The sequence below is a fragment of the Salmo trutta genome, chromosome 8 (genome assembly GCF_901001165.1).
Source record: "Salmo trutta chromosome 8, fSalTru1.1, whole genome shotgun sequence".
NCBI classification, from domain to species: Eukaryota; Metazoa; Chordata; class Actinopteri; order Salmoniformes; family Salmonidae; genus Salmo; species Salmo trutta.
Window position 1 is genome coordinate 30,939,331 of NC_042964.1, and position 13,140 is coordinate 30,952,470.

General features: G+C 41.9%; 1 protein-coding gene across 1 annotated transcript in view; it reads right to left on the reverse strand.

Moving 5' to 3' along the window:
• LOC115198652 (copine-8) overlaps window positions 1-13,140 on the reverse strand; it is a 129,620-nt gene that overhangs the window by 80,741 nt on the left and 35,739 nt on the right. Inside the window, exons 2-5 of the mRNA XM_029760763.1 lie at window positions 12,952-12,992; window positions 7,668-7,714; window positions 7,042-7,145; window positions 479-518 (exon numbers count right to left, since the gene is read on the reverse strand). Coding sequence (XP_029616623.1) covers window positions 479-518; window positions 7,042-7,145; window positions 7,668-7,714; window positions 12,952-12,992 — 232 coding nt within the window. The remainder of the gene's footprint in view (window positions 1-478; window positions 519-7,041; window positions 7,146-7,667; window positions 7,715-12,951; window positions 12,993-13,140) is intronic.

The following is a 13,140-nucleotide window of genomic DNA, read 5'->3' on the forward strand; positions in this document are numbered from 1 at the left end:
TGTGTGTGTGTGTGTGTGTGCCTGCCTACCTGCCTGTCTGCCTGTGTCTGCTTGTGTCTGTCTATCTAAATGTAAATACAATAATAGAATTTTAAAGAAGAATCAGGGTTCATTGTGTGTCAACAAAGACAGACTGATGGCATTGTTACATGAAATTACTGTTATCTGTGTATTTTTATTCACAGCGATGACAATAGACTGGCGAGGGGTAGGGAGGGTAGAGAACACACAGCGCATCACATGGAACTGAGAGCGGGCGAGAGCGAGTGCATGAGTGCACAGTTATGCTAAAACACACTGGCTACCCAGGGAAGGTAACCCCACTATGAAACACTAAACCCAGTCATTACAGAACAGAGATGAACTACTGTAGTAAGGGGGTGCTAATGACAATAGGATGAACCCCCAAAGCGCACATGCACTCGCGCACACGTACTCTCGCGCACACACACACACACACACGGAAAGAGACACTTACATGTTTTGACAGATTGGCGCTCTTTGAGTCGACATCGTACCTGGAGAAGAGAAACACACTGTTAGAGGGGCATGGAGATGACAGCACTACGGCTGGGAACAGCAGGTGATTTACAGAAGGGGACACTCAGTTAGACCGCTCCGTAAATGTATAAAGCAATGATGTCATGCAGAGTATCATTAAGTCTTCTTGTGCTTTTCAATCATTTTAGTATCCTGAAATGTCAAAGTGGAGGACTCCCTGGGTGTTTAAAACCTCTTTGGGCTAGAGGGCAGTATTTTCACATCCGGATGAAAAGCGTGCCCAAAGTAAACTGCCTGCTACTCAGGCCCAGAAGCTAGGATATGCATATTAGTAGTAGATTTGGATACCACCCTGCATCCAACTGCTGGCTTGCTTCTGATGCTAAGCAGGGTTGGTCCTGGTCAGTCCCTGGATGGGAGACCAGATGCTGCTGGAAGTGGTATTGGAGGGCCAGTAGGAGGCATTCTTTCCTCTGGTCTAAAAAATATCCCAATGCCCCAGGGCACTGCCCTGTGTAGGGTGCCGTCTTTCGGATGGGACGTTAAACGGGTGTCCTGACTCTCTGAGGTCATTAAAGATCCCATTGCACTTATCGTAAGAGTAGGGGTGTTAACCCCGGTGTCCTGGCTAAATTCCCAATCTGGCACTCATACCATCACGGCTGTCTAATCATCCCCAGCTTACAATTGGCTCATTCATCCCCCTCCTCTCCCCTGTAACTATTCCCCAGGTCGTTGCTGTAAATGAGAATGTGTTCTCAGTCAACTTACCTGGTAAAATAACGGTAAAATAAATAAATAAAATATAAAACACTCTGAAGTTTCTAAAACTGTTTGAATAATGTCTGTGAGTATAACAGAACTGATTTGGCAGGCGAAACCCCGAGCACAGTCCATCCAGGGGAAAAAATGTTTTGAGCTCAATCTGTTTTCCATTAGTTTTCTATGGCAATCCCTTTTTAATAGAAATATGCTTGCAGTTCCTATGGCTTCCACTAGATGTCAACAGTCTTTAGAAATTGGTTGATGTTTTTCCTTTAAGAAATGAAGAAGTAGTGTCAAGTAGTGTCAAGCTTTCTGAGTGTCAAGCCAAGTGTACTGTTTGTTTGGTGCGCGCGACCTGGAACTCGCTCCACTTTCATTTTATCTGCTATTGAACACAGTATATTCCGTCTTAAATTTTATTGATTATTTACGTTTTAAAATACCTAAAGTTGGATTAGGAAAGTTGTTTGAAATGTTTGGACAAAGTTTACAGGTAACTTATTAGATACTTTGTAGGCATGTTGGGCGAGTTGGAACCGGTGTTTTTCTGAATCAAACGAACCAAATAAATGGACATTTTGAAGATATAAAAAAGCAATTGATCGAACAAAAGGACCATTTGTGATGTTTATGGGACATTTTGGAGTGCCAACAGAAGAAGATCTTCAAAGGTAAGGCATGAATTATATCGTTATTTATGACTTTTGTGTAGCACCTGCCTGGTTGAAATCTGATTTTCATGTGTTGGTATGCTGGGCGCTGTCCTCAGATAATCGCATGGTCTGCTTTCGCCGCAAAGCCTTTTTGAAATCTGACACTGCGGCTGGATTAACAAGAAGTTAATCTTTAAACCGATGTATACCACTTGTATGCTTTATGAATTCTTATTATGAGTACTTCTGTTTTTGAATTTGGTGTGCTGCAATTTCACTGGGTGTTGTCAAATCGATCCCGCTAACGGGATTGGCGCACGAAGATAAGAAGTTAAGTGTTTGTGCGCTTGTGTTTGTATTCTTGTACCAATGCGGGTGTCTGTGTGAGCCAGTTTGGAAAGGGGGGTTCTTGTCCAACAGGGCTGCAATCAGCTGCAGATTCAGGAACCAATTCAAAGTAATTTCGCAGTCCAGGTCATTTTACAAAGCTACTAAAAATAGACGTCTATTTTTTAGGTAATATTTGAAAGCAATTTTATGGAGACTGAGCCTCACGTAGCTGTGAGAAAAGCAGTGGTACAAAGACCCACTACTGTAGCCCCTGTGGTTTTTCTGACAGTGAGAACCATTACATTCAATCGAAACAAACTACCAAGGAGAAAGGACCACTGCTTGTCAGGCCCTGGTTAAAGCTACAGTCCGCAGTGTTTCCCCTATATGCTAAATCATGGCCGCCACCGCACCAGAGAAATCTAAATGCGATTTTATTTATTTGAAAATCCTTTTGGGGATGGTAAAAAAAAAATATGTGTACACTTAAACAACTAAAACCACATAGAAATTATGAAAAAAAGAAAATGGAGCAATGTATTTTTTAAGAAGATTCCCTTTGAGAACTAACAATCACCAAAATAAAAATAGGCTCAGGGAGAATCAACAAATTCCAAAAAAGTCATGGCATGGAGCCCCCATTGATTTTGTTAGTCATTTAGATAGCATAAGAACAACAAAATGGTCCCGTCACTTGTATACAGCTGAGACTATTGACTATTGAATAGCTTTCCAAATCCCAAAATGGAGCTTTAACAAAAAGGATGAGCAACACTGCTATACAACATCAGCCATAGAACAAAGGATCCATTTAAATCACATATTGGAACATCACTTCCCCACTATCACATTGGCCAGAAATAGACATAACTCTGTTGACAGAAAACATTATGTGTGCCTGAGGGGAAATTGTGTATTCAATCAGGCCAGTGTTTTCATCCACTATCATCTCTGTCAATGTTGTCTCAACAGGATGGCCTTACTCAATTACACACATCAAACAACTAGTAGGCTCTGATTCTGTTGATGGGAGATGAGAGGGAATATCTCTCTCTGTGTGATACTCGTGGGTCTCTGGGCTCTAGTCCTGTGCCAGCCCCCCCAACACACACACACACACACACACACACACACACACACACACACACACGTCGCACATGGACATGCACGGACACACACAGACACACACGCACACACACACACTCTCCCCGTCTAGCAAGCAGGACAGATTATGTGGCATACTGCCACTGTCAGTGAGATGGGATGGTGTATTTGTCATTCTGAGTGTATTGTCAGAATGAGCTCTGGGATGTTTGTTATGTAACTCACAAAGCACTGGAGGCACAGCAGCTCTAATGTTCTATTCCATTGAAACAGATCACTTACATCCATGAAAAAAGAATTTCCTGAGACACACAGCACAAAGGCATGTATTTTGTATTTATTCCGCCGCCAAAACAAATGCCCCACGACACCTAACACACACAGACACACACTACCATGTGTGTGCGTGCACATATTTGTCTATAGGTCTGTCCGTGATGTACAGTATGCATACTTGTGTGCGTAGAGCTGTTACCATGACCGCCACACCGGCAGTCATGAGTCATGACCACAGTAGAATCCTATGTGACCGTTGAGGCATGGTAATCTCCTCTTATGCACTCTGGACATATGTTAGTAGTACCCAACTCTATAATGATCCTCAGGTCGCTAATGGCCGGGTACTCAGGACTCTATTGTCCCTCTAACCACTCTGACATCAATGCAAATAGCTTTGAAAATCACATCAAACACCTCTCATCAAAACAGTATCGTGCTTTTAAAACTCACCTCACTGTAATTGATCAATTTGAAGAAGTTCAACAATAGGTTCAAACTGAGTGAAAAACATGGTCGTTGTGGATCGCCGTTTCAAAGCCCAGCACAACAAAATGGACAGTGTTTTCTAAGGTGATGATTCACTCAAAACAACCATATGCATATAAGAGCTTATGCATATGCATAGGCCTATACTGTATGAGTCCAAGCCTGAAAAAAAAACTGAATTAAGATAATGATGCCGTTATACAATACATAGCCTACTGCATATTACACACAGCAAAAAAACATTTAAATAAAAATACTGATTTAAAACATTTGGTACATAATTGTTCTAGCCTAAACTTAACAAATTCAGAGTTACCCTACAATTTTTAATGGCCTAGTAATACAGGGCATTTTTTATATTTTTATAATTAATAGACATTACCTTTAGCTACAGAAAATCTCACCACCATGCGTTTCCATCTCCTCTCCTCTCCCTCTCAAATCATCAATAGCCTATAGCCGCATTGTTCAGCCCATATATTGTTTCATTTCTAATGCATTCTATGGTTGCCAAATAACTAAGTCTAGTGTATAGGACCTGCTTCAAATCATCACTTTTACTCTCAACATAGACACTTCATATGCCCACTCTCGTTCCGGAATTATTCAGCTATGTTCATATTATTTTTACTATAAAATCATATAATATAACCTAATGGTACAGGACGTAAGCATATCTTGCCTGCTAAATGAACAAGCCCACAGCATGCCGCATAGCCAAATAACATACAGTGGGACAAATCATATTCTGTTCTTCTGAAATACATTTTCTTCTTATCATCATGTTTCAGCAGACAGACCTTCCTAAAACAATGGATTTATTGTGATGGTGTATATTCAATTGATTTATTATAGTTTTTTTAAATGTAGATGTTCCAAAGGCGAGCATCAGCAGCTTGTATGTGTGCACATGCTTGTGGTGTGTGTGTTTGTCTGTGTGTGTTAAGCCTCAGCTCTGACATTAACACAGCCTAGCAGCGCTCCATCACTCTCTTGTCCACCTCTCCCAGAAACCCATTCGACTAGAGTTCCACTCGCTTGCCTGGGAAAATTATATTTCAGACCAGGATAAACAAGAATGAAAAGCTGCCCTAACTAACCTTTAAACACAGGCTTCCACACAGTCAAGACACCAACCGAGCCATAACATGAATGACAGAATATTATTACATGTCTACTCTGACACAAACCAGAAAGAACTACAAGGAAGGAGAGAGAAGGAGACGGGGGAAAAGAGAGGAAGGAAGAGAGAGTGATCAGTGGGGGGAGAAAGAGAGGGAGAGGAAAAAGAGGGAGCGAGAGGAGGGAGGAGAAGGGAGAGAAAAAGCCGGTAAAAAGAGAGTGAGCTATCTGAGCAGAGCACAGCCATCAGTGGAGGATGTAGTATGGCCTGATGTTCACCCACACCCACCCACACCCACCCACACCCACACACACCCACACACACATCTTAAGCCTGAGGGGAGACACACACAGGTCGTGAACACATGCATCCCCCTTAACACACACTTTTTCTCTCGCTCTCTCACTCACACACAATTCATCCCAAAGGTGTTCAAAAGGGGTTGAGGTCAGGGCTCAATGCAGGCCAGTTCCTCCACACCAATCTCAACAAACCATTTCTGTATGGACCTCGCTTTGTGCACAGGGGTATTGTCATGCTGAAACAGGAAAGGGCCTTCCGCAAACTGTTGCCATAAAGTTGGAAGCACAGATACGTCTAGAATGTCATTGTATGCTGTAGTGTTAAGATTTCCCTTCACTGGAACTAAGGGGCCTAGCCAGAACCATGAAAAACAGCCCCAGACCATTATTCCTCCTCTAAACTTTAAAGTTATCACTATGCAAGTAACGTCATTCATCACTCCAGAGAACGCATTTCCACTGCTCCAGAGTCCAATGGCGCCAAGCTTTACACCACTCCAGCCAACGTTTGGCATTGCGCATGGTGATCTTAGGCTTGTGTGCCATGGAAACCCATTTCATGAAGCTCCCGACAAACACTTGTGCTGAGTGTTGCAACCGAGGACAGGCGATTTTTACACACTACGCGCTTAAGCACTCAGCGGTCCCGTTCTGTGAGCTTATGTGGCCTACCACTTCACGGCTGAGCCATTGTTGCACCTAGACATTTACACTTCACAATAACAGCACTTACAGTTGACCGGGGCAGCTCTAGCAGGGTAGAAATTTGACAAACTGACTCGTTGGAAAGGTGGCATCCTATGACGGTGCAACGTTGAAAGTCACTGAGCTCTTCAGTAAGGCCATTTATTGCCAATGTTTGTCTATGGAGATTGCATGGCTGTGTGCTTGATTTTATACACCTGTCACAACGGGTGTGGCTGAAATAACAGAATCCACTAATGTGAAGGGGTGTCCACATACTTTTGTATATATCGTTTATTACGGTCCCAGTCAGGCCATTTCACATGGAGTAAATAGAGATTTGTGTATCATTCAATTAGTTGTGTGTATTCAGTTAGTTGTTTGTTAGTTAGCCGTGTCTCTCTCAGTAAAGGAATGTGTCTTTTACTGTATTAATTCACAGGCCCTAGTTGGTCTTTCAGTTGTCCTGACAATGGGCGCTGACACACACACAGCACTTAATTTTCTCTCTCGTATCGGTGAGAGTGCCCATGCGACCTCTTGACCCCTCGCATGTCAGAGAGAAATTTAAATACCTACTCTGACAGGATGACGAGGAGGGACACCGATTTACACACACATGCACGCACACACACAAACACAAGGCTGCACTCACACACACACAAGCGTGCACACACACTTTGACAGGACACTAGGCAGGGACACCAATCCGTACTGACAATGCACACTGTAGATACACTCCTTTATACACTATACACACATAGCTACACAAAGGTAGTGAAAAAGAAAGAGGCACATACAAATGTTTACTTACAGGTCAAATCTCAGATTCTGTCGTTCCTCAAAGAAATAATCCAAGATGAATTTACGAACAAACTCTGGGTTGAGAGTGTTTTCAATCACCTCTGTCCTTCCAAACTTTAGAGAGAGAGAGAGAGAGGATGAAAAAGTTGAGGGTCAAAGGCATGCAAGATATTTCCTTCGGTTGAATGTGGGTATTTGACAGACTACATTCGTGACATACAATTTCTAATGGAGAGAGAAACAAATTGACCGCTCCAAAAATATCACGGTGCATCTCAATTTCAAATGAATAAATGAAATATTGAGAATTCATTACTTGAGAGTGACATTACCGATGTCAGAGGCTGCCTCCCAAATGACACACTGTTTCCTATATAGTGCAATACTTTTGACCAGGGCCCATATGTAGGTAATAGGGTGCCATTTGGGACACAGTCAGAGTAATACCTACCACAGCTATCTATAGGGGTTATATGGATCCGATAGGGGAAAATATGCAGAGATGGGGTTGAGGATTCATTTCATAATGTACTTGTATATATATATTGAGGTTTGAGTGCCAAAGATCATGTTGAATATCAGGCCTTTTCAATTCAGTATCTGGTGTACTGTGTAGGCTAACTGAAGGGGACTTACCTCTCTCCACTCTTTATTGCCAATGCCTTGTGTGTACAGAACGCATACTAGATGAAGAGGGAGAAACACAGAAGAACAAGGTTAAACAGGGGACCCTGCATGACCTTTTGAGTGTGAGGAAAATGCATTACAGGGTTACAAACATTATAGGAGGAATATTTTAACAACAACACCATAATGCTCTAGTGGGAAAAAAACGGAGCTCATTCATGGTGCACGTATTTCAGTAGGGCTTTGAGAATGCACAGCATAATAAACTCCTGTTAAGGTAATGGTGCGCCCTCACACACACACACACACACACACACCTACATTATTTAATCACTTACTCGGCAGCCCCGAGGAGAGCTGAAGCCAGTTATCCTCTGTTCATATGCTTGTTACAGAGGGAAGAGAGGAATGTAGCAAACATAAGAGCAGCCTTTGTCCCGCCATCACTGACATCTCTCTCACACTCACTCTCTCCCTGTCTCTCGCTCTCCCCTCTCTCTCTACCTCACTCCCACTATCTCTGGATCTCTCTTTCTCTCCTTTTCCCTTCCTTTTCAAAGGCACGGCCAAAGAGAGATATATGACCCCTAAGTCTCACCTGAGACCTGGGAAGAAAAGGCCAAAGTTGTCCTTCTGCCCCCCTCTCCCTCCCCTGGCCCCTGGCCCTGCCTGGCCCCTCTCGCTGCCCACTGAAGCAGCTTAATGCTGGGAGACTTGAGCAGCAGCACTCAGCATGATTAAGATGGCCACTCAGCACAAGTGCCTCCTTACATGAATGTATATGGCCCTGGACCTGGCTCATCATCATAAGCCTATCATTATTAGTCACAAAGCCTCCTTCTCCCTAATCTTCACCACAGATCCCATACATGAATATGAATAAATATGCCTTGAGAATATGACCCGTGACATATGAGTGGAGTCACTTTGATTGACTAACGAGGCGTGAGAAGAAGGAAGACGCCCTGTTTCTATTTTGGGCTGGAGTTGTGGAGGAGGGGAGAATAGAGGGGGCGAGACTCAGAGACAGAATTTCGAGATGCTGAATATTGAGATCAAGAATGTCAAGACAGGCAGAAAAAGGAGACAAGCGGACAAAAGGCCTGAAAGAAAAGAAAAACAGAAAGATGAAAAGCATATGTGATGCGTTCTAACCAGAGAGAGAGAGAAAGAAAAACAGAAAGAGAAGAGAGCAAGAGAGAAAGAGAGCAAGTGAGAAAGATGGAGAAAGATGGAGAGATAGAGAGAGAAGGTAAAAGTGCCACAACAATACACACATTACTGATTAATACACAGCCCAGAGTGATTCATCAGTAAATGATAACATAATAAAATATACACATACATACATACATACATACATACATACATACATACATACATACATACATACATACATACATACATACATACATACCAGTGGAGGCTGCTGAGGGGAGGAGGGCTCATAATAATGGCTGGAATGGAGTCAATGGAGTGGTATCAACATGGAAACCATGTCTTTGATACCACTCTATTGACTCCATTACTGCCATTATTATGAGCCCTCCTCCCCTCAGCAGCCCCACTGACACATACATACAACATTTGGCACCAACTCTCTTGCACTGGCTCTATGCACACTCACTTGACTCTCCCCACACACTCACAGATACTACACTGACAATCCAACACACACACACACACACACACACACATACTACACTGACACTCCAACACACACACAAGCTGCTGCTACTCTGTTTATTATATATCCTGATTTTACCCCTACCTACATGTACATACTGTATTACCTCAATTACCTTAACAACCTCTTACCCATGCACATTGACTTGGTACTGGTACTCCTTGTTATTGTTACTATTGTGTAACCATTTCCTTTTCACAGTATTTAGCAAATATTTTCCTTACTTTTTAACTCTATTGTTGGGAAAAGCTCGTAAGTAAGCATTTCACTGTAAAGTCTACACCTGTTGTATTCAACCAATCACATTTGATTTGACATCCATAACATCACACTGATGTGAATAACATTTAAGAAGCATGGTTTTCCCAAAGCCTTATTAAATGTTCACGTGTTTCACGTGACCCTCCAGAAAACCATTAAGAAAACACTGGGTTGACCTTTAGTCAAAACTGCTGCTTTTATGTATTTTGTTTTGTTGCTTTTTGTGCTATTGCTCTGTCTGCGTGCTACGTGTTGCTTGTCCTATGTTGCTCTGCATGTGCTCACTGCTCATTGTTTGTCTGTATTGTAATTGTTTTTAATAACCTGCCCAGGGACTACGGTTGAAAATGAGCCGACTGGCTAAAACCGGCACTTTTACTGATTGATTAATGTGCACTGTCCCTGTAAAAATAAAAAATGAACTCAAACGCAAATAAAGGAGAAGCCAAGGCTGGAGGGATGGAAGGAAGGGCCTAGGTATGGTGGTGAAGGAGTTGAGATATTTCAAAGTTAAACTAATGCAAAATTGTTCCTTGCTCATAAACAATGAAAGTATCAAGAACAGAAACACTATTGTCTGTATGCTGACCTTCTCAATTAAACAGCAGGGAAAACAAAGCACAACAGATCAAGCCTACTGAATGGTTCTATATATTCAGATTAGTAATTTGGCTTTCAGGTCCTCTTCACACAATTACTGTAAAGATAAATGAAACATGTAAAAGCAGGGAGTGACTCACACCTACATGTGTAATCCATGTTGTATGGCATACTAATGTATACGAGTTGTATCCATCATAAGACAGATAGTTTGTGTGTGTTTTTGTAAGAGAATCATCCGTTGTCAATGTCATTCATCCAGCAACGGGTGACTAACATTGAAAAGGCATTGGCTCCGATTCACGAAGTGCGCCGTTGGAAAGGGAGATACCTAGTCAGTTGTACAACTGAATGCATTCAACTGAAATGTGTCTTCCGCATTTAAACCAACCACTCTGGGCATGTGTCGATAGTGATAGGGTTCGAAAAGAAAGGCAGCGTTGCTCTTGGGTCAGCTTTCCCCATTCAAATTTTAGCTTAACGTTATAATTATTTCATAATACTGACGACGTATCAGTTCCAAGAGAGAGATTATCACCCACGGCTTCAAATATGGACATGGCTTATAATGTGCACATTGTTGCACATAATGAAATATAATGAGGCAAGAATTACAGACACTATAGCTGTACAATTAGCAAAATATAACTAAATTGATTGAACATAAAATTGATTTCAATATGATTGATTACACTTAGTGTAAAAAACATTAGAAACACCTGCTCTTTCCATGACATAGACTGACCAGGTGAATCCAGGTGAAAGCTATGATCCCTTATTGATGTCACTTGTTAAATCCACTTCAAATCAGTGTAGCTCAAGGAGAGGAGGCAGGTTAAAGAAGGATTTTTAAGCATTGAAACAATTGAGACATGCATTGTGCATGTGTGCCATTCAGAGGGTGAATGGGCAAGACAAAATATTTAAGTGCCTTTGAATGGGGTATGGTAGTAGGTGCCAGGCGGACTGGTTTGAGTGTGTCAAGAAGTTCAATGCTACTTGATTTTTTCACACTCAACAGTTTCCCATGTGTATCAAGAATGGTCCATCACCCAAAGGACATTCAACCAACTTGACACAACTGTGGGAAACATTGGAGTCAACATGGGCCAGCATTTCTGTGGAACGCTTTCGACACATTGTAGAGTCCATGCTCCAACAAATTGAGGCTGTGTTGAGGGCAAAAGGGGTGCAACTCAATATTAGGAAGGTGTTCTTAATGTTTTGTGCACTCAGTGTATGTAGGCCTGTTTGTAGCCTATAGGCCTACTGTATTAATTGTTTAATGCAGTCACCCACAGTTTTCATTTGAAGCACCTTTTTATCCTTAGCTTGTGTAACAATTGGAAAGACATTGGCAACTTTGTATCAGCGGTCAAAGAGAAACAGATAAACATCTTGATTCTATGTTTAGCAGAGATCTTCTGTGAATAAAGTGACGCAGAAGGGCAAAAAAGCATCCAACGGCTCACTTAGCTGTTCTACAAGTGGTCTGAAGCAGTCTGTAAATAACAAGCATTTTAAAGTTTTGGGAAACAGCTTTGAGATTTTGAGTGGGAATTAGCCTAAATGGATCGGGCTACATTTCTTAAAGAAGAAATATGAAAAGCATATACATAAGCACGGTAGTAATTGAAAGGGAACAGTTTTGAGATTATGGGAAAATTATTAGCCCAAAGTTGAGAACTTGACACAAGATTGAATCCAAATATTACACTGTACATTTTATGTGATATATATTTTTTTTGTACTTTTCGCCACATTTGTTGATAACGAAATCTGAAAATACACTGGATACATTCAGTCATATTATAAGAATATTCCTGAAAAATATGGGGAAGGTGCAACATAAGATAAAGCAATGACAAAGGTTTGAGTGAGAGGGACTAATTGGTGTTTCCAAGCGGCCACACACCTCTCCAAAGTTCCTAAGTCATTTCAATGCACCTTTATGACTCAAAGAAGATTCTTCAACTTGAAGTTTTTTTTTACACTTGTAGTTATTTTGTTTGGAACACAACCCTGCATCCCCGTCATCACACAATTACTGTTGTTGTTGTTGCTCCCGAGTGGCGCAGCGGTCTAAAGCACTGCATCTCACTGCACGAGGCATCACTGCAGCCCCTGGTTCAAATCCAGGCTGCATCACATCCGGCTGTGATTGGGACTCTGTGATTGGGAGTCCCATAGGGTGGCGCACAATTGGCCCAGCGTTGTCCGGGTTTGGCCGGGGTAGGCCGTCATTGTAAATAAGAATTTGTTCTTAACTGACTTGCCTAGTTAAATAAAAGTTACACATTACACAATCCAAAAACTGCCCATTTTAAATCACAATCTGGGTCAGGTGGGCATCATTTGAAAGCTTTGGATAGGGAGTGTGAGGATGGGTTAAGACAGGTTAGGTCTTGGATTAGGGTTGGGGTCAATTCCGTTTCAATTCTAGTCGATTCAGGAAGTACACTGAAATTCCAATTCTCTTCATAGCTTTTCAAGGAGGAAGAATTTGAATTGTTATTGGAATTTGGTAAACTTTCTGAATTGACTGGAATTGAAATTGACCCCAATCTTGCTGAACAGGATAGAATGCTTGTTGGAGATATTTTGGCTCATCAGGAGAGCCGGAGCTTCAGGAAGCCCCCAGGCACACTCACACACTTACCATTTATACAGAAACATTGTTATGGAACAGATATTACAGTGTCATTGTGGAACAAACAAATTAACAGAAAACCATAGTGATCTTACTTGGGTCTGATTTGGAGAAGGTATCCATGTCCAGCAGATTTCTGTGAAGAGAAAACAAACAGGAGGGAGCGAGGAGTGAATAAGTAAAACTGACACCATGTTGCTTCGTTAAACACAACGAGACGCTGATTGGCTCATTAAGGCTCTCGTTAGTTAAGGCAGGGAACACCGTTGGGGATAGATACAGGA